Raw genomic sequence first — 26,580 nt, 5'->3', positions numbered from 1 at the left:
GGCGGTCAGTACCCCGGTCATATAGAGACTTCCTGTACAGGCGGTCAGTATCCCGGTCATATAGAGACTTTCTGTACAGGCAGTCAGTATCCCGGTCATATAGAGACTTCCTGTACAGGCGGTCAGTACCCCGGGCATATAGAGACTTCCTGTACAGGCGGTCAGTATCCCGGTCATATAGAGACTTCCTGTACAGGCACTCAGTACCCCGGGCATATAGAGACTTCCTGTACAGGCGGTCAGTATCCCCGTCATATAGAGACTCCCTGTACAGGCGGTCAGTATCCAGGTCATATAAAGACTTCCTGTACAGGCGGTCAGTATCCCGGTCATATAGAGACTTCCTGTACAGGCGGTCAGTATCCCAGTCATATAGAGACTTTCTGTACAGGCAGTCAGTATCCCGGTCATATAGAGACTTCCTGTACAGGCGGTCAGTATCCCCGTCATATAGAGACTCCCTGTACAGGCGGTCAGTATCCAGGTCATATAAAGACTTCCTGTACAGGCGGTCAGTATCCCGGTCATATAGAGACTTCCTGTACAGGCGGTCAGTATCCCGGTCATATAGAGACTTTCTGTACAGGCAGTCAGTATCCCGGTCATATAGAGACTTCCTGTACAGGCGGTCAGTACCCCGGGCATATAGAGACTTCCTGTACAGGCGGTCAGTATCCCGGTCATATAGAGACTTTCTGTACAGGCGGTCAGTATACCGGTCATATAGAGACTCCCTGTACAGGCGGTCAGTACCCCGGTCATATAGAGACTCCCTGTACAGGCGGTCAGTACCCCGGCCATATAGAGACTTCCTGTACAGGCGGTCAGTATCCCGGCCATATAGAGACTCCCTGTACAGGCGGTCAGTACCCCGGTCATATAGAGACTTCCTGTACAGGCGGTCAGTATCCCGGTCATATAGAGGCTCCCTGTACAGGCGGTCAGTATCCCGGTCATATAGAGACTTCCTGTACAGGAGGTCAGTATCCCGGTCATATAGAGACTCCCTGTACAGGAGGTTAGTATCCCGGTCATATAGAGACTTCCTGTACAGGCGGTCAGTATCCCGGTCATATAGAGACTCCCTGTACAGGCGGTCAGTATCCCGGTCATATAGAGACTTTCTGTACAGGCGGTCAGTATCCCGGTCATATAGAGACTCCCTGTACAGGCGGTCAGTACCCCGGCCATATAGAGACTTCCTGTACAGGCGGTCAGTATCCCGGTCATATAGAGACTCCCTGTACAGGCGGTCAGTACCCCGGTCATATAGAGACTTCCTGTACAGGAGGTCAGTATCCCGGTCATATAGAGACTCCCTGTACAGGCGGTCAGTATCCCGGTCATATAGAGGCTCCCTGTACAGGCGGTCAGTATCCCGGTCATATAGAGACTTCCTGTACAGGCGGTCAGTATCCCGGTCATATAGAGACTTCCTGTACAGGCGGTCAGTATCCCGGTCATATAGAGACTTCCTGTACAGGCGGTCAGTATCCCGGTCACATAGAGACTTCCTGTACAGGCGGTCAGTATCCCGGTCATATAGAGACTCCCTGTACAGGCGGTCAGTATCCCGGTCATATAGAGACTCCCTGTACAGGCGGTCAGTATCCCGGTCATATAGATACTTCCTGTACAGGCGGTCAGTACCCCGGTCATATAGAGACTTCCTGTACAGGCGGTCAGTATCCCGGTCATATAGAGACTTCCTGTACAGGCGGTCAGTACCCCGGTCATATAGAGACTTCCTGTACAGGCAGTCAGTATCCCGGTCATATAGAGACTTCCTGTACAGGCGGTCAGTATCCCGGTCATATAGAGACTTCCTGTACAGGCGGTCAGTATCCTGGTCATATAGAGACTTCCTGTACAGGCGGTCAGTATCCCGGTCATATAGAGACTTCCTGTACAGGCGGTCAGTATCCCGGTCATATAGAGACTTCCTGTACAGGCGGTCAGTACCCCGGTCATATAGAGACTCCCTGTACAGGCGGTCAGTATCCCGGTCATATAGATACTTCCTGTACAGGAGGTCAGTATCCCGGTCATATAGAGGCTCCTTGTACAGGCGGTCAGTATCCCGGTCATATAGATACTTCCTGTACAGGCGGTCAGTACCCCGGTCATATAGAGACTTCCTGTACAGGCGGTCAGTATCCCGGTCATATAGAGACTTCCTGTACAGGCGGTCAGTATCCCGGTCATATAGAGACTTCCTGTACAGGCGGTCAGTATCCCGGTCATATAGAGACTTCCTGTACAGGAGGTCAGTATCCCGGTCATATAGAGACTTCATGTACAGGCGGTCAGTATCGCGGTCATATAGAGACTTCCTGTACAGGCGGTCAGTATCCCCGGTCATATAGAGACTTCCTGTACAGGCGGTCAGTATCCCGGTCATATAGAGACTTTCTGTACAGGCGGTCAGTATCCCGGTCATATAGAGACTTCCTGTATAGGCGGTCAGTACCCCGGTCATATAGAGACTCCCTGTACAGGTGGTCAGTATCCCGGTCATATAGAGACTCCCTGTACAGGCGGTCAGTACCCCGGTCATATAGAGACTTCCTGTACAGGCGGTCAGTATCCCGGTCATATAGAGACTTCCTGTACAGGCGGTCAGTATCCCGGTCATATAGAGACAACCTGTACAGGCGGTCAGTACCCCGGTCATATAGAGACTTCCTGTACAGGCGGTCAGTATCCCGTTCATATAGAGACTTCCTGTACAGGCGGTCAGTACCCCGATCATATAGAGATTTCCTGTGCAGGCGGTCAGTACCCCGGTCATATAGAGACTCCCTGTACAGGCGGTCAGTATCCCAGTCATATAGAGACTCCCTGTACAGGCGGTCAGTACCCTGGTTATATAGAGACTCCCTGTACAGGCGGTCAGTACCCCGGTCACATAGAGACTTCCTGTACAGGCGGTCAGTACCCCGGTCATATAGAGACTCCCTGTACAGGCGGTCAGTACCCCGGTCACATAGAGACTTTCTGTACAGGCGGTCAGTATCCCGGTCATATAGAGACTCCCTGTACAGGCGGTCAGTACCCTGGTCATATAGAGACTCCCTGTACAGGCGGTCAGTACCCCGGTCATATAGAGACTTCCTGTACAGGAGGTCAGTATCCCGGTCATATAGAGACTCCCTGTACAGGCGGTCAGTATCCCGGTCATATAGAGACTCCCTGTACAGGCGGTCAGTACCCTGGTCATATAGAGACTCCCTGTACAGGCGGTCAGTACCCCGGTCACATAGAGACTTCCTGTACAGGCGGTCAGTACCCCGGTCATATAGAGACTTCCTGTACAGGCAGTCAGTATCCCGGTCATATAGAGACTTCCTGTACAGGAGGTCAGTATCCCGGTCATATAGAGGCTCCCTGTACAGGCGGTCAGTATCCCGGTCATATAGAGACTTCCTGTACAGGAGGTCAGTATCCCGGTCATATAGAGGCTCCCTGTACAGGCGGTCAGTATCCCGGTCATATAGATACTTCCTGTACAGGCGGTCACTACCCCGGTCATATAGAGACTTCCTGTACAGGCGGTCAGTATCCCGGTCATATAGACTTCCTGTACAGGCGGTCAGTATCCCGGTCATATAGAGACATCCTGTACAGGCGGTCAGTACCCCGGTCATATAGAGACTTCCTGTACAGGCGGTCAGTATCCCGTTCATATAGAGACTTCCTGTACAGGCGGTCAGTACCCAGGTCATATAGAGACTTCCTGTACAGGCGTTCAGTATCCCGGTCATATAGAGACTCCCTGTACAGGCGGTCAGTATCCCGGTCATATAGAGACTCCCTGTACAGGCGGTCAGTACCCTGGTCATATAGAGACTCCCTGTACAGGCGGTCAGTACCCTGGTCATATAGAGACTCCCTGTACAGGCGGTCAGTACCCCGGTCACATAGAGACTTCCTGTACAGGCGGTCAGTATCCCGGTCATATAGAGACTTCCTGTACAGGCAGTCAGTATCCCGGTCATATAGAGACTTCCTGTACAGGCGGTCAGTATCCCGGTCATATAGAGACTTCCTGTACAGGCAGTCAGTATCCCGGTCATATAGAGACTTCCTGTACAGGCGGTCAGTACCCTGGTCATATAGAGACTTCCTGTACAGGCGGTCAGTATCCCAGTCATATAGAGACTTCCTGTACAGGCGGTCAGTATCCCGGTCATATAGAGACTTCCTGTACAGGCGGTCAGTATCCCGGTCATATAGAGACTTCCTGTACAGGCGGTCAGTACCCTGGTCATATAGAGACTCCCTGTACAGGCGGTCAGTACCCCGGTCACATAGAGACTTCCTGTACAGGCGGTCAGTATCCCGGTCATATAAAGACTTCCTGTACAGGCAGTCAGTATCCCGGTCATATAGAGACTTCCTGTACAGGCGGTCAGTATCCCGGTCATATAGAGACTTCCTGTACAGGCAGTCAGTATCCCGGTCATATAGAGACTTCCTGTACAGGCGGTCAGTACCCTGGTCATATAGAGACTTCCTGTACAGGCGGTCAGTATCCCAGTCATATAGAGACTTCCTGTACAGGCGGTCAGTATCCCGGTCATATAGAGACTTCCTGTACAGGCGGTCAGTATCCCGGTCATATAGAGACTTCTTGCACAGTCTACATCACAATCTTACCTCGTCCTCCAGGAACATGGCGTATTTCAGGTGGATCTCCGGGAGTTTGTCTTTCATCGCTAGTCGAGCTAACTCAAATGCAAAGTCAAATGTGCTGGAAAAAAAAAGGATCACATTTCGAGATTAGTAAGATGTGGAGCTTCTCCATTCACTCGAGGGGTTGTGAACACTGCAGACAAATGCCCCCCATTCCTCCCCAAATAATCTTCTGCTTTCATCAGGGCACTCACCAGTTCTCGGTGGCGTGATCAATGGCGGTCTCCAGGAGGCTGAACTTGGTGAGTAGCTTCACTGCTGCCTCCCCCCCCAAGCTCTTTGCCCACAGGTAGGTAACATGTTTATGAGCGTTGGCCCCTCCATGGGCTTTGGCCACCTACCATAGAAGGAAGTGTCTTGTCATGCTGATATAAGTGATGAGATGGATAATGGAGGGAGCGATGGTGGTGTGTACTCACCCTGTGCGCCTCCTCCCACATGTCGGCCGCCCTGTACATATTCACTGGAGATTTCCAATCCTTGGCCTTCAGGTAATGGTACTCGGCCTCCCGCAGACGTCCCCCGGTCTCCAGCTCCTGAGGACAGACAGTGAGGGATGACCATCTGCTACAGGGCACCACCATGGCCTTAGCCGTGGTCACATGACATACCTTGCCCAAGTGCAGATGGGTGTCCAGGAGGAGATCCGGGTGATACTTGGTGACCAGACGGATCATGTCCTCGTGTAAATTGTGTCTCTTGTACATGGCGATAGCGAGGTCGGGTTCATCCACCGTAATATATAACCTGCGATACCAGGGAATTTATCAGGCACCACGTGATATACATAGGCATATATACATATGTGTTGCCGAGTAGCCCGCATGTATACTGTACACCGTATCTCGTACCTGGCACCGGATATATAATGTACACCGTATCTTGTACCTGGCACCAGATATATAATGTACACCGTATCTTGTACCTGGCACCAGATATATATATATAGTGTACACCGTATCTCGTACCTGACACCAGATATATATAGTGTACACCGTATCTCGTACCTGGCACCAAATATATAATGTACACCATATGTCGTACCTGGCACCAGATATATAATGTACACCGTATGTCGTACCTGGCACCAGATATATAATGTACACTGCATCTCGTACCTGGCACCAGATATATAATGTACACTGCATCTCGTACCTGGCACCGGATATATACTGTACACCGTATCTCGTACCTGGCACCGGATATATAGTGTACACCGTATCTCGTACCTGGCACCGGATATATACTGTACACCGTATCTCGTACCTGGCACCAGATATATAGTGTACACCGTATCTCGTACCTGGCACCGGATATATAGTGTACACCGTATCTCGTACCTGGCACCGGATATATAGTGTACACCGTATCTCGTACCTGGCACCGGATATATAGTGTACACCGTATCTCGTACCTGGCACCGGATATATAGTGTACACCGTATCTCGTACCTGGCACCGGATATATAGTGTACACCGTATCTCGTACCTGGCACCAGATATATAATGTACACCGTATCTCGTACCTGGCACCAGATATATAATGTACACCGTATCTCGTACCTGGCACCGGATATATAGTGTACACCGTATCTCGTACCTGGCACCGGATATATAGTGTACACCGTATCTTGTACCTGGCACCAGATCTATAGTGTACACCGTATCTCGTACCTGGCACCAGATATATAGTATACACCGTATCTTGTACCTGGCACCAGATATATAGTATACACCGTATCTTGTACCTGGCACCAGATATATAGTGTACACCGTATCTTGTACCTGGCACCAGATCTATAGTATACACCGTATCTTGTACCTGGCACCAGATCTATAGTGTACACCGTATCTCGTACCTGGCACCAGATATATAGTATACACCGTATCTTGTACCTGGCACCAGATATATAGTATACACCGTATCTCGTACCTGGCACCGGATATATAGTGTACACCGTATCTCGTACCTGGCACCGGATATATAGTGTACACCGTATCTTGTACCTGGCACCAGATCTATAGTGTACACCGTATCTCGTACCTGGCACCAGATATATAGTATACACCGTATCTTGTACCTGGCACCAGATATATAGTATACACCGTATCTTGTACCTGGCACCAGATATATAGTGTACACCGTATCTTGTACCTGGCACCAGATCTATAGTATACACCGTATCTTGTACCTGGCACCAGATCTATAGTATACACCGTATCTTGTACCTGGCACCAGATATATAGTGTACACCGTATCTCTTGCCTGGCACCGGATCTATCACTTACACATACAGGCCGATCACTAGGATAATCTAGTCCTCCTACCTCTCCGCCTCCCTGTAGTGCCCCTGCTTCTCCTGCTCCTTGGCTTGGGTGATATACAGGACCGAGACGTCTTCTGGGTTCATGCACTTCACAGCAAGCTAGGAATGAAAGCACAACATGGCATACAAGTTACATGTATGAGCCTACATGACACGACAAAGGAGATTACCTGGAGATGGAGCAGCCAGAGCTGAAATCTGAGTTCTGTAGAGGCCCCAAGCCCACCCGCTCCTATACACAGAATCCCTGACTAACCGCGTGTGCTTGCTCCCAGCGGCCGGCTTGTGTGTACATATCAATGGCTTCTTTGCTCCTCCCGGCTTTTATATAGAGCTGCTCGGCAAGCTGGAAACAGAAACAGAGGTCATGTATAGAAGCAGAACATTCCCCATCCAGTGCAGCAGGCTTCTGGAACAGCTGATCTGTGCAGGGTCTGTGTGTCAGATACTGATGACCTATCATGTGGCTAGGTCACCAGTATTAAACATGCGCTGGGTCGGACAACCCCTTTAATAACACAGTAGCGAAGTGTTCCTGTACCTCGTACTCCTGCACGGAGCTGTAGTGCTGCGCTATCTTCAGGTAATAGTCAGCGGCGGCGCGCGGCTCCTGCAGCTCCAGGATGTGAATGGCTTTCTTCCACTGCCGAGCACCTAGCGCCGCCTCTATGGCCTTCACCGAGCACCTGAGGGGTGGAGGTAAAAATGTGATAGCGGACACCCTGAGCCTCACTAATAGACCACCCGGACCCCCCAATAATTGACTGGCCTGGACCCTCAATAATAGAACAGACCAGACCCCAGCAGTAGACCAGGGACTGGCCTGGACCTCCAGTAATAGACCAGACCCCCATCAGTAGACCAGGGACCGGCCCAGACCCCCAATAATAGACCAGCCCAGACAAAAACTAACAGACCGGCCCAAAACCTCCAATAATAAAACACCCCCCAAATAACAGACCGGCCTGGACCCCTCAATAGACCAGACCCCCAGCAGTAGACCGGGGACCAACCCGTACCTCCCAATAACAAACCAGCCCACCCCTCCCAATAATAGACTGGCCCAGACCCCCACTAATAGACCGGACTGAACCGCCCAGTAATAAAGCACCCCTTCCCCAAATAATAGACTGGTCTGGACCCCCAATAATAGACTGACCCGGACCTTCAATAACAGACCGGCCTGGACCCCTCTGTAATAGACCAGCCCGGACCCCATAACAAGCCCCCTCCCCCTTAGAGCTGCTCACCCGGCCTCGATGTAGTGGTTGATGGCGGCGTCCAGCTGCTTCTGCTGCACCAGATAATCCCCCCAGGACTCCTCAAGCTTCACCACCTCGGCAGGGAAGGCCAATCGGGCGAGCTCCACGGCTGACAACACAAGAGAGGTCACCATCACAGCACAGACACAAGTGTGTGTGTGTGTATATATATATATATATATATATATATATATATATATATATATATATATATATATATATATGTGTATATAGGGGGAGGTCATGTGACTCTGACATACCCCTGGGAGAAACATGTGCCCCTGTACTAACATATCAACCACCCCAACCACAAGCAGGGCCCGTCCACTGACACTGCAGGTGCAATCAGGTCCCGTCCTGCACCAGCCTATAGTGACGGGGTCACAGGATGGGGGGGGGGTCACAAACATAACCCAGAGAGGAGGACAAGCCAGGGGTCAGATGCATCAGGTCACACTACCGGGGACGGCCTCCTACCTTTCCGGAAAGCATATCCCTTGCAGTAGCACTCCAGAGCACGGCGGGAATTGTTAATCTTCTCCAAAAGATCCCCGGCCTGTAATAGAAGAGACCAGATCACTCAGGATCTAGAGGACAATATGTACACAGGAGATCCAGAACCACGACGTGCAGACAACAGGAAGAATCCAGAACAATGGAGACACAAAGGGAAAGATCTAGAACCACAAGTGGGCAGGGACAGAAATCTAGACAGTGAAGGATGAGGCTCTAGAACTGACCCGTTCATAGAATTCCCCCTTTATGAGGGCAGCGGTGACCCTCCCGATCAGCTCTGTGTCCACCAGTAGCCGCTCCTGACCCATACACAGCCGGGCCGCCTTAGCAGGAAGTCCGGAGCGCAGGTAAAGGTTGACGGCAGCCACGTAGTCGCCCTCCTGCTCTCGCACCTCCCCGGCCCGCTCCTCCTGGTGACTGTCCGCCAAGTACTGCAGGTAGCTGCGCTTCAGGTTCTCCAGCTCTGGATGACCCTGCGGGAGAGGAAGGTCCAGGGGTCAGGACGGACAGTATTGTACATACATGTATTACACATCACACATGTACATGTTACCTTGGCCTCCGCCACAGCGATACATTCATCCCACATGTGCAGCTCCTGGTACATCATGATGGCGTCCGTCACTGCGTTCTGAGGAGAAGTGGCCGATAAGTGCCAGAAATATGGAGGATGGTACATGATATATATATAGCATCATATATCCAGCCAGACACTGCCCCAGTACACAGTATATAGCACATATTACAGGTCAGTATTACCCCCAGTACACGGTATATAGCACATATTACAGGCCGGTATAAACCCGGTACAGAGTATATAGAGTATATTATATTATATCTCAGTGTGGATACAGTGATGTCGCCGTTCACTCACTTGCTCCAGGAAAATCATCTCAGCCAGCTTATAGTTCCGGTCCAGCATGGCGAGCCGGGCCTGCACCTTGTAATTTCTTGAGCCATCACCACCCTAAGGATAGCGAAACAAACACCATAATGTGAGGGCGCCCCACGCAGGAGATGTGTGTGCACTGACAGCTACGTAATAGGGATGTAAAGCGCTACAGGAGGAGCAGAACGAGCGACCGCAGAGCTCAGTGTCATTATTACTACACACCAGTATATATTATATGTACATCTATATACAGGGTAAGTACTCACATATTCCTCGGCTGTCTGATCTGCAATCTCATTGGTGTCACGCAGAAATTTGGCCTTGGCAACATCTCCCAGCGCTGAGAAACACCTGAGAAGCAAATCACAGATTAACCAGAATCTCAAAGAAACACATCAAAGTCATAGAGACAGCAAAGACTGCGTGGAGACTATGGGAAGCATCTTACAAAGCCTCGTCCTCAGTACCGCTCCTCTCCTCCTTGTGTCCCCTATATTGCTCCCCTCATCTTGTATTACCTCCTTGTGTCCCCTGTACCGCTCCCCTCATCTTGTGTCTCCTCCTTGTGTCTCCTGTACCGCTCCCCTCATCTTGTGTTTCCTCCTTGTGTCCCCTGTACCGCACCCCTCATCTTGTGTTTCCTCCTTGTGTCCCCTGTACCGCTCCCCTCATCTTGTGTTTCCTCCTTGTATCCACTGTACCTCTCCCCTCATCTTGTGTTTCCTCCTTGTGTCCCCTGTACCTCTCCCCTCATCTTGTGTCTCCTCCTTGTGTCTCCTGTACCGCTCCCCTCATCTTGTGTTTCCTCCTTGTGTCCCCTGTACCGCTCCCCTCATCTTGTATTACCTCCTTGTGTCCCCTGTACCGCTCCCCTCATCTTGTGTTTCCTCCTTGTGTCCCCTGTACCTCTCCCCTCATCTTGTGTTTCCTCCTTGTGTCCCCTGTACCTCTCCCCTCATCTTGTGTTTCCTCCTTGTGTCCCCTGTACCTCTCCCCTCATCTTGTGTTTCCTCCTTGTGTCCCCTGTACCTCTCCTCTCATCTTGTGTTTCCTCCTTGTGTCCCCTGTACCGCTCCTCTCATCTTGTGTTTCCTCCTTGTGTCCCCTGTACCGCTCCCCTCATCTTGTGTTTCCTCCTTGTGTCTCCTGTATCGCTCCCCTCATCTTGTGTTTCCTCCTTGTGTCCCCTGTACCTCTCCTCTCATCTTGTGTTTCCTCCTTGTGTCCCCTGTGTCGCTCCTCTCCTCTTGTGTCTCCTCCTTGTGTCTCCTGTACCTCTCCTCTCATCTTGTGTTTCCTCCTTGTGTCCCCTGTGTCGCTCCCCTCATCTTGTGTTTCCTCCTTGCGTCCTCTGTACCTCTCCTCTCATCTTGTGTTTCCTCCTTGTGTCCCCTGTACCTCTCCTCTCATCTTGTGTTTCCTCCTTGTGTCTCCTGTACCGCTCCCCTCATCTTGTGTCTCCTCCTTGTGTCTCCTGTACCTCTCCCCTCATCTTGTGTTTCCTCCTTGTGTCCCCTGTACCGCTCCCCTCATCTTGTGTCTCCTCCTTGTGTCTCCTGTATCGCTCCTCTCATCTTGTGTTTCCTCCTTGTGTCTCCTGTACCTCTCCTCTCATCTTGTGTTTCCTCCTTGTGTCTCCTGTATCGCTCCTCTCATCTTGTGTTTCCTCCTTGTGTCTCCTGTATCGCTCCCCTCATCTTGTGTTTCCTCCTTGTGTCCCCTGTACCTCTCCCCTCATCTTGTGTTTCCTCCTTGTGTCCCCTGTACCTCTCGCCTCATCTTGTGTTTCCTCCTTGTGTCCCCTGTACCTCTCCCCTCATCTTGTGTTTCCTCCTTGTGTCCCCTGTACCGCTCCCCTCATCTTGTGTTTCCTCCTTGTGTCCCCTGTACCTCTCCTCTCATCTTGTGTTTCCTCCTTGTGTCCCCTGTACCGCTCCCCTCATCTTGTGTTTCCTCCTTGTGTCCCCTGTACCGCTCCCCTCATCTTGTGTTTCCTCCTTGTGTCTCCTGTACCTCTCCTCTCATCTTGTGTTTCCTCCTTGTGTCCCCTGTACCTCTCCTCTCATCTTGTGTCTCCTCCTTGTGTCCCCTGTACCGCTCCTCTCATCTTGTGTCTCCTCCTTGTGTCCCCTGTACCGCTCCTCTTGTGTCTCCTCCTTGTGTCCCCTGTACCTCTCCTCTCATCTTGTGTTTCCTCCTTGTGTCCCCTGTGTCGCTCCCCTCATCTTGTGTTTCCTCCTTGTGTCTCCTGTATCGCTCCTCTCATCTTGTGTTTCCTCCTTGTGTCCCCTGTACCTCTCCCCTCATCTTGTGTTTCCTCCTTGTGTCCCCTGTACCTCTCCCCTCATCTTGTGTTTCCTCCTTGTGTCTCCTGTACCTCTCCTCTCATCTTGTGTTTCCTCCTTGTGTCCCCTGTGTCGCTCCCCTCATCTTGTGTTTCCTCCTTGTGTCTCCTGTATCGTTCCTCTCATCTTGTGTTTCCTCCTTGTGTCCCCTGTACCTCTCCCCTCATCTTGTGTTTCCTCCTTGTGTCTCCTGTACCGCTCCCCTCATCTTGTGTTTCCTCCCTGTGTCCCCTGTACCTCTCCTCTCATCTTGTGTTTCCTCCTTGTGTCCCCTGTACCTCTCCCCTCATCTTGTGTTTCCTCCTTGTGTCCCCTGTACCTCTCCTCTCATCTTGTGTTTCCTCCTTGTGTCTCCTGTACCTCTCCCCTCATCTTGTGTTTCCTCCTTGTGTCCCCTGTACCTCTCCTCTCATCTTGTGTTTCCTCCTTGTGTCTCCTGTACCTCTCCCCTCATCTTGTGTTTCCTCCTTGTGTCCCCTGTACCTCTCCCCTCATCTTGTGTTTCCTCCTTGTGTCCCCTGTACCTCTCCCCTCATCTTGTGTTTCCTCCTTGTGTCCCCTGTACCTCTCCTCTCATCTTGTGTTTCCTCCTTGTGTCCCCTGTACCTCTCCCCTCATCTTGTGTTTCCTCCTTGTGTCCCCTGTACCTCTCCCCTCATCTTGTGTTTCCTCCTTGTGTCCCCTGTACCTCTCCCCTCATCTTGTGTTTCCTCCTTGTGTCCCCTGTACCTCTCCTCTCATCTTGTGTTTCCTCCTTGTGTCCCCTGTACCTCTCCCCTCATCTTGTGTTTCCTCCTTGTGTCCCCTGTACCTCTCCTCTCATCTTGTGTTTCCTCCTTGTGTCCCCTGTACCGCTCCCCTCATCTTGTGTTTCCTCCTTGTGTCCCCTGTACCTCTCCCCTCATCTTGTGTTTCCTCCTTGTGTCTCCTGTACCTCTCCCCTCATGTTGTGTTTCCTCCTTGTGTCTCCTGTACCTCTCCTCTCATCTTGTGTCTCCTCCTTGGGTCCTCTGTACCTCTCCTCTCATCTTGTGTCTCCTCCTTGGGTCCTCTGTACCGCTCCCCTCATCTTGTGTTTCCTCCTTGTGTCTCCTGTACCTCTCCTCTCATCTTGTGTCTCCTCCTTGGGTCCTCTGTACCTCTCCTCTCATCTTGTGTCTCCTCCTTGGGTCCTCTGTACCGCTCCCCTCATCTTGTGTTTCCTCCTTGTGTCCCCTGTACCTCTCCTCTCATCTTGTGTTTCCTCCTTGTGTCCCCTGTACCTCTCCTCTCATCTTGTGTTTCCTCCTTGTGTCCCCTGTACCTCTCCTCTCATCTTGTGTTTCCTCCTTGTGTCCCCTGTACCTCTCCCCTCATCTTGTGTTTCCTCCTTGTGTCCCCTGTACCTCTCCTCTCATCTTGTGTTTCCTCCTTGGGTCCTCTGTACCTCTCCTCTCATCTGGTGTTTCCTCCTTGTGTCCCCTGTGTCGCTCCTCTCATCTTGTGTTTCCTCCTTGTGTCTCCTGTACCTCTCCTCTCATCTTGTGTTTCCTCCTTGTGTCCCCTGTACCTCTCCTCTCATCTGGTGTTTCCTCCTTGTGTCCCCTGTGTCGCTCCTCTCATCTTGTGTTTCCTCCTTGTGTCTCCTGTACCTCTCCCCTCATCTTGTGTTTCCTCCTTGTGTCCCCTGTACCTCTCCCCTCATCTTGTGTTTCCTCCTTGTGTCTCCTGTACCTCTCCCCTCATCTTGTGTTTCCTCCTTGTGTCTCCTGTACCTCTCCCCTCATCTTGTGTTTCCTCCTTGCGTCCTCTGTACCGCTCCCCTCATCTTGTGTTTCCTCCTTGTGTCCCCTGTACCTCTCCTCTCATCTTGTGTTTCCTCCTTGCGTCCTCTGTACCGCTCCCCTCATCTTGTGTTTCCTCCTTGTGTCCCCTGTACCTCTCCTCTCATCTTGTGTTTCCTCCTTGTGTCCCCTGTACCTCTCCCCTCATCTTGTGTTACCTACTTGTGTCCTCTGTATCTCTCCCCTCATCTTGTGTTTCCTCCTTGTGTCCCCTGTACCTCTCCTCTCATCTTGTGTTTCCTCCTTGTGTCCCCTGTACCTCTCCTCTCATCTTGTGTTTCCTCCTTGTGTCCCCTGTACCTCTCCTCTCATCTTGTGTTTCCTCCTTGTGTCCCCTGTACCTCTCCTCTCATCTTGTGTTTCCTCCTTGTGTCCCCTGTATCTCTCCCCTCATCTTGTGTTTCCTCCTTGTATCCACTGTACCTCTCCCCTCATCTTGTGTTTTCTCCTTGTGTCCCCTGTACCTCTCCCCTCATCTTGTGTTACCTCCTTGTGTCCTCTGTACCTCTCCCCTCATCTTGTGTTTCCTCCTTGTGTCCCCTGTGTCGCTCCCCTCATCTTGTGTTTCCTCCTTGTGTCCCCTGTACCTCTCCCCTCATCTTGTGTTTCCTCCTTGTGTCCCCTGTACCGCTCCCCTCATCTTGTGTTTCCTCCTTGTGTCCCCTGTACCGCTCCCCTCATCTTGTGTTTCCTCCTTGTGTCCCCTGTACCTCTCCCCTCATCTTGTGTTTCCTCCTTGTGTACCCTGTACCTCTCCCCTCATCTTGTGTTTCCTCCTTGTGTACCCTGTACCTCTCCCCTCATCTTGTGTCTCCTCCTTGTGTCCCCTGTACCTCTCCTCTCATCTTGTGTTTCCTCCTTGTGTCCCCTGTACCGCTCCCCTCATCTTGTGTTTCCTCCTTGTGTACCCTGTACCTCTCCCCTCATCTTGTGTTTCCTGTACCTCTCCTCTCATCTTGTGTTTCCTCCTTGTGTCCCCTGTACCTCTCCTCTCATCTTGTGTTTCCTCCTTGGGTCCTCTGTACCTCTCCTCTCATCTGGTGTTTCCTCCTTGTGTCCACTGTACCTCTGCTCTCATCTTGTGTCTCCACCTTGTGTCCCCTGTACCTCTCCCCTCATCTTGTGTTTCCTCCTTGTGTCCCCTGTACCTCTCCCCTCATCTTGTGTTTCATCCTTGTGTCCCCTGTACCGCTCCCCTCATCTTGTGTTTCCTCCTTGTGTCCTCTGTACCTCTCCCCTCATCTTGTGTTTCCTCCTTGGGTCCTCTGTACCGCTCCCCTCATCTTGTGTTTCCTCCTTGTGTCCCCTGTACCTCTCCTCTCATCTTGTGTTTCCTCCCTGTGTCCCCTGTACCGCTCCCCTCATCTTGTGTTTCCTCCTTGTGTCCCCTGTACCTCTCCCCTCATCTTGTGTTACCTCCTTGTGTCCTCTGTATCTCTCCCCTCATCTTGTGTTTCCTCCTTGTGTCCCCTGTACCTCTCCTCTCATCTTGTGTTTCCTCCTTGTGTCCCCTGTACCTCTCCTCTCATCTTGTGTTTCCTCCTTGTGTCCCCTGTACCTCTCCTCTCATCTTGTGTTTCCTCCTTGTGTCCTCTGTACCTCTCCCCTCATCTTGTGTTTCCTCCCTGTGTCCTCTGTACCTCTCCCCTCATCTTGTGTTTCCTCCTTGTGTCCCCTGTACCTCTCCCCTCATCTTGTGTTTCATCCTTGTGTCTCCTGTACCTCTCCCCTCATCTTGTGTTTCCTCCCTGTGTCCTCTGTACCGCTCCTCTCCTCTTGTGTCTCCTCCTTGTGTCTCCTGTACCTCTCCCCTCATCTTGTGTTTCCTCCCTGTGTCCTCTGTACCGCTCCTCTCCTCTTGTGTCTCCTCCTTGTGTCTCCTGTACCTCTCCCCTCATCTTGTGTTTCCTCCTTGTGTCCCCTGTACCTCTCCCCTCATCTTGTGTTTCCTCCTTGTGTCCCCTGTACCTCTCCCCTCATCTTGTGTTTCCTCCTTGTGTCCCCTGTACCTCTCCCCTCATCTTGTGTTTCCTCCTTGTGTCCCCTGTACCTCTCCCCTCATCTTGTGTTTCCTCCTTGTGTCCTCTGTACCTCTCCTCTCATCTTGTGTTTCCTCCTTGTGTACCCTGTACCTCTCCCCTCATCTTGTGTTTCCTCCTTGTGTACCCTGTACCTCTCCCCTCATCTTGTGTCTCCTCCTTGTGTCCCCTGTACCTCTCCTCTCATCTTGTGTTTCCTCCTTGTGTCCCCTGTACCGCTCCCCTCATCTTGTGTTTCCTCCTTGTGTACCCTGTACCTCTCCCCTCATCTTGTGTCTCCTCCTTGTGTCCCCTGTACCTCTCCTCTCATCTTGTGTTTCCTCCTTGTGTCCCCTGTACCGCTCCCCTCATCTTGTGTTTCCTCCTTGTGTCCCCTGTACCTCTCCCCTCATCTTGTGTTTCCTCCTTGTGTCCCCTGTACCTCTCCTCTCATCTTGTGTTTCCTCCTTGGGTCCTCTGTACCTCTCCTCTCATCTGGTGTTTCCTCCTTGTGTCCACTGTACCTCTGCTCTCATCTTGTGTCTCCACCTTGTGTCCCCTGTACCTCTCCCCTCATCTTGTGTTTCCTCCTTGTGTCCCCTGTACCTCTCCCCTCATCTTGTGTTTCATCCTTGTGTCCCCTGTACCTCTCCTCTCATCTTGTGTTTCCTCCTTGTGTCCCCTGTACCTCTCCTCTCATCTTGTGTTTCCTCCTTGTGTCCCCTGTACCGCTCCCCTCATCTTGTGTTTCCTCCTTGTGTCCTCTGTACCTCTCCCCTCATCTTGTGTTTCCTCCTTGGGTCCTCTGTACCGCTCCCCTCATCTTGTGTTTCCTCCTTGTGTCCCCTGTACCTCTCCCCTCATCTTGTGTTTCCTCCCTGTGTCCCCTGTACCGCTCCCCTCATCTTGTGTTTCCTCCTTGTGTCCCCTGTACCTCTCCCCTCATCTTGTGTTACCTCCTTGTGTCCTCTGTATCTCTCCCCTCATCTTGTGTTTCCTCCTTGTGTCCCCTGTACCTCTCCTCTCATCTTGTGTTTCCTCCTTGTGTCCCCTGTACCTCTCCTCTCATCTTGTGTTTCCTCCTTGTGTCCCCTGTACCTCTCCTCTCATCTTGTGTTTCCTCCTTGTGTCCCCTGTACCTCTCCTCTCATCTTGTGTTTCCTCCTTGTGTCCTCTGTACCTCTCCCCTCATCTTGTGTTTCCTCCCTGTGTCCTCTGTACCTCTCCCCTCATCTTGTGTTTCCTCCTTGTGTCCCCTGTACCTCTCCCCTCATCTTGTGTTTCCTCCTTGTGTCCCCTGTACCTCTCCTCTCATCTTGTGTTTCCTCCTTGTGTCCCCTGTACCTCTCCCCTCATCTTGTGTTTCCTCCTTGTGTCCCCTGTACCTCTCCTCTCATCTTGTGTTTCCTCCTTGTGTCCTCTGTACCTCTCCTCTCATCTTGTGTTTCCTCCTTGTGTCCCCTGTACCTCTCCTCTCATCTTGTGTTTCCTCCTTGTGTCCCCTGTACCTCTCCTCTCATCTTGTGTTTCCTCCTTGTGTCCCCTGTACCTCTCCCCTCATCTTGTGTTTCCTCCTTGTGTCCCCTGTACCTCTCCTCTCATCTTGTGTTTCCTCCTTGTGTCCCCTGTACCTCTCCCCTCATCTTGTGTTTCCTCCTTGTGTCCCCTGTACCTCTCCTCTCATCTTGTGTTTCCTCCTTGTGTCCTCTGTACCTCTCCTCTCATCTTGTGTTTCCTCCTTGTGTCCCCTGTACCTCTCCTCTCATCTTGTGTTTCCTCCTTGTGTCCCCTGTACCTCTCCCCTCATCTTGTGTTTCCTCCCTGTGTCCTCTGTACCTCTCCCCTCATCTTGTGTTTCCTCCTTGTGTCCCCTGTACCTCTCCCCTCATCTTGTGTTTCCTCCTTGTGTCCCCTGTACCTCTCCTCTCATCTTGTGTTTCCTCCTTGTGTCCCCTGTACCTCTCCCCTCATCTTGTGTTTCATCCTTGTGTCTCCTGTACCGCTCCCCTCATCTTGTGTTTCCTCCTTGTGTCCCCTGTACCTCTCCCCTCATCTTGTGTTTCATCCTTGTGTCTCCTGTACCTCTCCCCTCATCTTGTGTTTCCTCCCTGTGTCCTCTGTACCGCTCCTCTCCTCTTGTGTCTCCTCCTTGTGTCTCCTGTACCTCTCCCCTCATCTTGTGTTTCCTCCCTGTGTCCTCTGTACCGCTCCTCTCCTCTTGTGTCTCCTCCTTGTGTCTCCTGTACCTCTCCCCTCATCTTGTGTTTCCTCCTTGGGTCCTCTGTACCGCTCCCCTCATCTTGTGTTTCCTCCTTGTGTCCCCTGTACCTCTCCCCTCATCTTGTGTTTCCTCCTTGTGTCCCCTGTACCTCTCCTCTCATCTTGTGTTTCCTCCCTGTGTCCCCTGTACCGCTCCCCTCATCTTGTGTTTCCTCCTTGTGTCCCCTGTACCTCTCCCCTCATCTTGTGTTTCCTCCTTGTGTCCCCTGTACCTCTCCTCTCATCTTGTGTTTCCTCCCTGTGTCCCCTGTACCGCTCCCCTCATCTTGTGTTTCCTCCTTGTGTCCTCTGTATCTCTCCCCTCATCTTGTGTTTCCTCCTTGTGTCCCCTGTACCTCTCCTCTCATCTTGTGTTTCCTCCTTGTGTCTCCTGTACCTCTCCCCTCATCTTGTGTTTCCTCCCTGTGTCCTCTGTACCTCTCCTCTCATCTTGTGTTTCCTCCCTGTGTCCTCTGTACCTCTCCCCTCATCTTGTGTTTCCTCCTTGTGTCCCCTGTACCTCTCCTCTCATCTTGTGTTTCTTCCTTGGGTCCTCTGTACCTCTCCTCTCATCTTGTGTTTCCTCCCTGTGTCCTCTGTACCTCTCCCCTCATCTTGTGTTTCCTCCTTGTGTCCCCTGTACCTCTCCTCTCATCTTGTGTTTCCTCCCTGTGTCCTCTGTACCGCTCCTCTCATCTTGTGTTTCCTCCTTGTGTCTCCTGTATCGCTCCTCTCATCTTGTGTTTCCTCCTTGTGTCTCCTGTACCTCTCCTCTCATCTTGTGTTTCCTCCCTGTGTCCTCTGTACCTCTCCTCTCATCTTGTGTTTCCTCCCTGTGTCCTCTGTACCTCTCCCCTCATCTTGTGTTTCCTCCTTGTGTCCCCTGTACCTCTCCTCTCATCTTGTGTTTCCTCCTTGTGTCCCCTGTACCTCTCCTCTCATCTTGTGTTTCTTCCTTGGGTCCTCTGTACCGCTCCTCTCCTCACATCCCTCCATGTCTGCCTCTGTAACCACCCTCCCCACACCTCCATCTCTGACATCCCCATATCCTTCCAGTCTGCCCCTCTAATACTCTGCTCCCCACCTATGACCTCCTCTCCTCCCCACCTATGACCTCCTCTCCTCCCTCGTGTCTCCCCGTGCAATGCTCACCTCTCGGCCACGTGCAGGTGTCGACTCTCCAGGGAGAGTTTGCTGAGACTCTTCCACATGGCTTCAGTCTCTGAGGACATCTCTAACGTCTCAAGGAAAGCAGCAGCTCTGTGGGAATATGGTGGAAAGGCTGCAGTCAGGTCTGACCAGGACACTCATGATGACGATGAGGATGGGGGTGGCCAGAGCAGACCCCTCATCACCTCTACAAACAGCCTGCAGTCACCATGACCAAAGTCGTACCGGTAATAGTCTCCGTCATCGATGGCTGTGCCAAACTCTATCAACCCTTCGTCCAGGGTGTAAGATACGGTGTTAACCCCTTCAGTGACGATGACCTCTGTCTTCCCCTCATTGCGCTCCAGCTCCACAATGTCCCCCTATGGAGGTCAGAGATGGCAGACATGTTAGGGTGGGGGTCTCAGTGTCCACCACCCTCCACTACAGCCCCCTGTGCTCCACTATTACCTTCAGGGGGAACATGGTGACCCGCTCTGGGGAATCGATATTATACCAGACACACAGATTACTCCGGTTCTGCGCCACCACCACGTCGCTGCCGGGCACCCACTGGACGTAGGAGCAGTAATTCAGGATGGTCGTCTTCTGTCCGTCAGACACATCAAACAGGTTCAGCTGCAAAACAGGCAGGGTCAGATAAAAACAAAAAACTATCCGTAGAGCAGCCTGACAGGACAGGAGAGTGGTGTAAGGGCAGCCTGTAGTCTGAGAACACAGGGGGCCACAAACAATAGGAGACCCCGCAGTCCTGTCAGCCATAACACCACCTGGATATGCGGCAGCTCCATGGACGGACTACACCATCCAGGAGGGCTCGTGTTTACTTGTCCCATGTAGACAGATAGTGGTCGGGGGCTCCAGTGGGCACCACCAGGTTAGCAGAAGAAAACATGGGGCATCAGGTTAGTAGGAGAACACATGGGGCATCAGGTTAGTGGGAGAACACATGGGGCATCAGGTTAGCGGGAGAACACATGGGGCATCAGGTTAGCGGGAGAACACATGGGGCATCAGGATAGCGGGAGAACACATGGGGCATCAGGTTAGTGGGAGAACACATGGGGCATCAGGTTAGCGGGAGAACACATGGGGCATCAGGATAGCGGGAGAACACATGGGGCATCAGGTTAGTGGGAGAACACATGGGGCATCAGGTTAGCGGGAGAACACATGGGGCATCAGGTTAGTAGGAGAACACATGGGGCATCGGGATAGCGGGAGAACACATGGGGCATCAGGTTAGTAGGAGAACACATAGGGCATCAGGTTAGCAAGAGAACACATGGGGCATCAGGTTAGTGGGAGAACACATGGGGCATCGGGTTAGTAGGAGAACACATGGGGCATCAGGTTAGTGGGAGAACACATGGGGCATCAGGTTAGTAGGAGAACACATGGGGCATCAGGTTAGTAGGAGAACACATGGGGCATCAGGTTAGCAGGACAACACATGGGGCATCGGGATAGCTGGAGAACACATGGGGCATCAGGTTAGTGGGAGAACACATGGGGCATCAGGTTAGTGGGAGAACACATGGGGCATCAGGTTAGTGGGAGAACACATGGGGCATCAGGTTAGCGGGACAACACATGGGGCATCAGGTTAGTAGGAGAACACATGGGGCATCAGGTTAGTAGGAGAACACATGGGGCATCAGGTTAGCAGGAGAACACATGGGGCATCAGGTTAGCAGGACAACACATGGGGCATCGGGATAGCTGGAGAACACATGGGGCATCAGGTTAGCGGGACAACACATGGGGCATCAGGTTAGTAGGAGAACACATGGGGCATCATGTTAGTAGGAGAACACATGGGGCATCAGGTTAGTAGGAGAACACATGGGGCATCAGGTTAGTAGGAGAACACATGGGGCATCAGGTTAGTAGGAGAACACATGGGGCATCAGGTTAGCAGGAGAACACATGGGGCATCAGGTTAGTGGGAGAACACATGGGGCATCGGGATAGCTGGAGAACACATGGGGCATCAGGTTAGTGGGAGAACACATGGGGCATCAGGTTAGCGGGAGAACACATGGGGCATCAGGTTAGCGGGAGAACACATGGGGCATCAGGTTAGTGGGAGAACACATGGGGCATCAGGTTAGCAGGAGAACACATGGGGCATCAGGTTAGCAGGACAACACATGGGGCATCGGGATAGCTGGAGAACACATGGGGCATCAGGTTAGTGGGAGAACACATGGGGCATCGGGATAGCGGGAGAACACATGGGGCATCAGGTTAGTAGGAGAACACATGGGGCATCAGGTTAGTGGGAGAACACATGGGGCATCAGGTTAGCAGGAGAACACATAGGGCATCAGGTTAGTAGGAGAACACATAGGGCATCAGGTTAGTAGGAGAACACATAGGGCATCAGGTTAGTAGGAGAACACATGGGGCATCAGGTTAGTAGGAGAACACATGGGGCATCAGGTTAGTGGGAGAACACATGGGGCATCGGGATAGCGGGAGAACACATGGGGCATCAGGTTAGTAGGAGAACACATAGGGCATCAGGTTAGTAGGAGAACACATGGGGCATCAGGTTAGTAGGAGAACACATGGGGCATCAGGTTAGTGGGAGAACACATGGGGCATCAGGTTAGTGGGAGAACACATGGGGCATCGGGATAGCTGGAGAACACATGGGGCATCAGGTTAGTGGGAGAACACATGGGGCATCAGGTTAGCAGGACAACACATGGGGCATCAGGTTAGTAGGAGAACACATGGGGCATCAGGTTAGTAGGAGAACACATAGGGCATCAGGTTAGTAGGAGAACACATGGGGCATCAGGTTAGTGGGAGAACACATGGGGTATCGGGATAGCGGGAGAACACATGGGGCATCAGGTTAGTAGGAGAACACATAGGGCATCAGGTTAGTAGGAGAACACATGGGGCATCAGGTTAGCAGGAGAACACATGGGGCATCAGGTTAGCAGGACAACACATGGGGCATCAGGTTAGTAGGAGAACACATGGGGCATCATGTTAGTAGGAGAACACATGGGGCATCAGGTTAGTAGGAGAACACATGGGGCATCAGGTTAGTAGGAGAACACATGGGGCATCAGGTTAGTAGGAGAACACATGGGGCATCAGGTTAGCAGGAGAACACATGGGGCATCAGGTTAGTGGGAGAACACATGGGGCATCGGGATAGCTGGAGAACACATGGGGCATCAGGTTAGTAGGAGAACACATAGGGCATCAGGTTAGTAGGAGAACACATGGGGCATCGGGATAGCTGGAGAACACATGGGGCATCAGGTTAGCGGGACAACACATGGGGCATCAGGTTAGTAGGAGAACACATGGGGCATCATGTTAGTAGGAGAACACATGGGGCATCAGGTTAGTAGGAGAACACATGGGGCATCAGGTTAGTAGGAGAACACATGGGGCATCAGGTTAGTAGGAGAACACATGGGGCATCAGGTTAGCAGGAGAACACATGGGGCATCAGGTTAGTGGGAGAACACATGGGGCATCGGGATAGCTGGAGAACACATGGGGCATCAGGTTAGTGGGAGAACACATGGGGCATCAGGTTAGTGGGAGAACACATAGGGCATCAGGTTAGTGGGAGAACACATGGGGCATCAGGTTAGCGGGAGAACACATGGGGCATCAGGTTAGCGGGAGAACACATGGGGCATCAGGTTAGTGGGAGAACACATGGGGCATCAGGTTAGCAGGAGAACACATGGGGCATCAGGTTAGCAGGACAACACATGGGGCATCGGGATAGCTGGAGAACACATGGGGCATCAGGTTAGTGGGAGAACACATGGGGCATCGGGATAGCGGGAGAACACATGGGGCATCAGGTTAGTAGGAGAACACATGGGGCATCAGGTTAGTGGGAGAACACATGGGGCATCAGGTTAGCAGGAGAACACATAGGGCATCAGGTTAGTAGGAGAACACATAGGGCATCAGGTTAGTAGGAGAACACATAGGGCATCAGGTTAGTAGGAGAACACATGGGGCATCAGGTTAGTAGGAGAACACATGGGGCATCAGGTTAGTGGGAGAACACATGGGGCATCGGGATAGCGGGAGAACACATGGGGCATCAGGTTAGTAGGAGAACACATAGGGCATCAGGTTAGTAGGAGAACACATGGGGCATCAGGTTAGTAGGAGAACACATGGGGCATCAGGTTAGTGGGAGAACACATGGGGCATCAGGTTAGTGGGAGAACACATGGGGCATCGGGATAGCTGGAGAACACATGGGGCATCAGGTTAGTGGGAGAACACATGGGGCATCAGGTTAGCAGGAGAACACATAGGGCATCAGGTTAGTAGGAGAACACATAGGGCATCAGGTTAGTAGGAGAACACATGGGGCATCAGGTTAGTAGGAGAACACATGGGGCATCAGGTTAGCAGGAGAACACATAGGGCATCAGGTTAGTAGGAGAACATATGGGGCATCAGGTTAGTGGGAGAACACATGGGGCATCAGGTTAGCAGGAGAACACATGGGGCATCAGGTTAGTAGGAGAACACATGGGGCATCAGGTTAGTAGGAGAACACATAGGGCATCAGGTTAGTAGGAGAACACATGGGGCATCAGGTTAGTGGGAGAACACATGGGGCATCGGGATAGCGGGAGAACACATGGGGCATCAGGTTAGTAGGAGAACACATAGGGCATCAGGTTAGTAGGAGAACACATGGGGCATCAGGTTAGTAGGAGAACACATGGGGCATCAGGTTAGTAGGAGAACACATGGGGCATCAGGTTAGTGGGAGAACACATGGGGCATCGGGATAGCGGGAGAACACATGGGGCATCAGGTTAGTAGGAGAACACATAGGGCATCAGGTTAGTAGGAGAACACATGGGGCATCAGGTTAGTAGGAGAACACATGGGGCATCAGGTTAGTGGGAGAACACATGGGGCATCAGGTTAGTGGGAGAACACATAGGGCATCAGGTTAGTAGGAGAACACATGGGGCATCAGGTTAGTAGGAGAACACATAGGGCATCAGGTTAGTAGGAGAACACATGGGGCATCAGGTTAGTGGGAGAACACATGGGGCATCGGGATAGCGGGAGAACACATGGGGCATCAGGTTAGTAGGAGAACACATAGGGCATCAGGTTAGTAGGAGAACACATGGGGCATCAGGTTAGTAGGAGAACACATGGGGCATCAGGTTAGTGGGAGAACACATGGGGCATCGGGATAGCTGGAGAACACATGGGGCATCAGGTTAGTGGGAGAACACATGGGGCATCAGGTTAGCAGGAGAACACATAGGGCATCAGGTTAGTAGGAGAACACATGGGGCATCAGGTTAGTGGGAGAACACATGGGGCATCAGGTTAGTGGGAGAACACATAGGGCATCAGGTTAGTAGGAGAACACATGGGGCATCAGGTTAGTAGGAGAACACATAGGGCATCAGGTTAGTAGGAGAACACATGGGGCATCAGGTTAGTGGGAGAACACATGGGGCATCGGGATAGCGGGAGAACACATGGGGCATCAGGTTAGTAGGAGAACACATAGGGCATCAGGTTAGTAGGAGAACACATGGGGCATCAGGTTAGTAGGAGAACACATGGGGCATCAGGTTAGTGGGAGAACACATGGGGCATCGGGATAGCTGGAGAACACATGGGGCATCAGGTTAGTGGGAGAACACATGGGGCATCAGGTTAGCAGGAGAACACATGGGGCATCAGGTGGGGGCAGACACGGCGCAGCCTCAGCTCTCACCCGAAGCTTCTTATCCCTGAACAGCAGTTTGTGGCCGGTCTCATTCAGCTCCAACCAGTCGATTTTGGAGTCATGAGCGACCGATCCCAAATTATACCCGGTCACCAGATCAACTGCAAAAGAGAGGACGGAGGGAGGAAAGCGGCGTTATAGACTGCAATAGCCACTACTACTACTACTACTAATACTACCACCATCATCATCATCCAACCAATCAGACCACACATACAGCTAATGAGAAAGATCAAGTCGGACAGATCCCTATAGCAGTGCGGTCAGTATATGTGGTAGGTACCTATAGCAGTGCGGTCAGTATATGAGGTAGGTACCTATAGCAGTGCGGTCAGTATATGAGGTAGGTACCTATAGCAGTGCGGTCAGTATATGAGGTAGGTACCTATAGCAGTGCGGTCAGTATATGAGGTAGGTACCTATAGCAGTGCGGTCAGTATATGAGGTAGGTACCTATAGCAGTGCGGTCAGTATATGAGGTAGGTACCTATAGCAGTATGGACAGTGTATTCTATACTGTACCTATAGCGATGGTCTTCATGTCTACCAGGTAGGCCAGCTTCTTGTTGTCCTCCATACCTCGCTGCCTCCTCTCGTTCAGCCGCACACTATAATGTAGAGAAGGGACAGGTGTGATCACATAGGTTATGTCATACTGTACAGTATACGTGTATTAGCTGTTGTGCTCAGTGTCGCTGAGGAGTTTGTTTAATGTGTTAGCGCAGTTGGTGTAATCGGTGTAGACAATCCTGGAGGCGCAGTGTCACATGTGCAGTCATTATAAGGAAGAACCAAACCCAGGAGATAATTCAATCAGAAAACCAGGGTACAAGGCGGATGTGGCGACAAAAACTGTACTGTCATCTAAGAACAAAATGACATGACAGGTGGGAGGTGCAGAAGTAGCCTGGAGGTCCGGGATCCATAAATAGGATTTCAGGTTCGGTGCCCCACCCCCTCACCTGATAAGATGGGGGTTCATGAATTCTGTGCGGACGCTCCCCAGGACCTCGTTGTTTCCATACTCCACCAGGGTCAGCTCTCCTGCATTGAAGATCATGCAGACCTGTCATAGAGAGGAGGTCAGTCTGTCAATAAGTAAGTGCCCCCTGCAGGTCAGTGTTATGTACTGTGGCTGCTGGGAGTAGTAGTATGTGAGGGTGCAGCACAGTGTCTGCTGGGAGTAGTAGTATGTGAGGGTGCAACACAGTGTCTGCTGGGAGTAGTAGTATGTCAGGGTGCAGCACAGTGTCTGCTGGGAGTAGTAGTATGTGAGGGTGCAGCACAGTGTCTGCTGGGAGTAGTAGTATGTGAGGGTGCAGCACAGTGTCTGCTGGGAGTAGTAGTATGTGAGGGTGCAGCACAATGTCTGCTGGGAGTAGTAGTATGTGAGGGTGCAGCACAGTGTCTGCTGGGAGTAGTAGCATGTGAGGGTGCAGCACAGTGTCTGCTGGGAGTAGTAGTATGTGAGGGTGCAGCACAGTGTCTGCTGGGAGTAGTAGTATGT

General features: G+C 51.8%; 1 protein-coding gene across 1 annotated transcript in view; it reads right to left on the bottom strand.

Moving 5' to 3' along the window:
* Positions 1–26,580, bottom strand: part of IFT172 (intraflagellar transport 172) — a 78,683-nt gene that overhangs the window by 9,699 nt on the left and 42,404 nt on the right. Inside the window, exons 13-31 of the mRNA XM_075269382.1 lie at positions 26,036–26,139; positions 25,596–25,681; positions 25,062–25,174; positions 19,757–19,924; positions 19,532–19,668; positions 19,289–19,396; positions 9,958–10,042; positions 9,674–9,766; positions 9,353–9,430; positions 9,024–9,272; positions 8,761–8,839; positions 8,272–8,392; positions 7,563–7,707; positions 7,278–7,367; positions 7,023–7,120; positions 5,307–5,442; positions 5,115–5,231; positions 4,890–5,032; positions 4,660–4,753 (exon numbers count right to left, since the gene is read on the bottom strand). Coding sequence (XP_075125483.1) covers positions 4,660–4,753; positions 4,890–5,032; positions 5,115–5,231; positions 5,307–5,442; positions 7,023–7,120; positions 7,278–7,367; positions 7,563–7,707; positions 8,272–8,392; positions 8,761–8,839; positions 9,024–9,272; positions 9,353–9,430; positions 9,674–9,766; positions 9,958–10,042; positions 19,289–19,396; positions 19,532–19,668; positions 19,757–19,924; positions 25,062–25,174; positions 25,596–25,681; positions 26,036–26,139 — 2,244 coding nt within the window. The remainder of the gene's footprint in view (positions 1–4,659; positions 4,754–4,889; positions 5,033–5,114; positions 5,232–5,306; positions 5,443–7,022; positions 7,121–7,277; positions 7,368–7,562; positions 7,708–8,271; positions 8,393–8,760; positions 8,840–9,023; positions 9,273–9,352; positions 9,431–9,673; positions 9,767–9,957; positions 10,043–19,288; positions 19,397–19,531; positions 19,669–19,756; positions 19,925–25,061; positions 25,175–25,595; positions 25,682–26,035; positions 26,140–26,580) is intronic.

The sequence above is a fragment of the Leptodactylus fuscus genome, chromosome 3, assembly GCF_031893055.1.
Source record: "Leptodactylus fuscus isolate aLepFus1 chromosome 3, aLepFus1.hap2, whole genome shotgun sequence".
NCBI classification, from domain to species: Eukaryota; Metazoa; Chordata; class Amphibia; order Anura; family Leptodactylidae; genus Leptodactylus; species Leptodactylus fuscus.
This window is presented reverse-complemented; position numbering and strand designations above follow the sequence as displayed.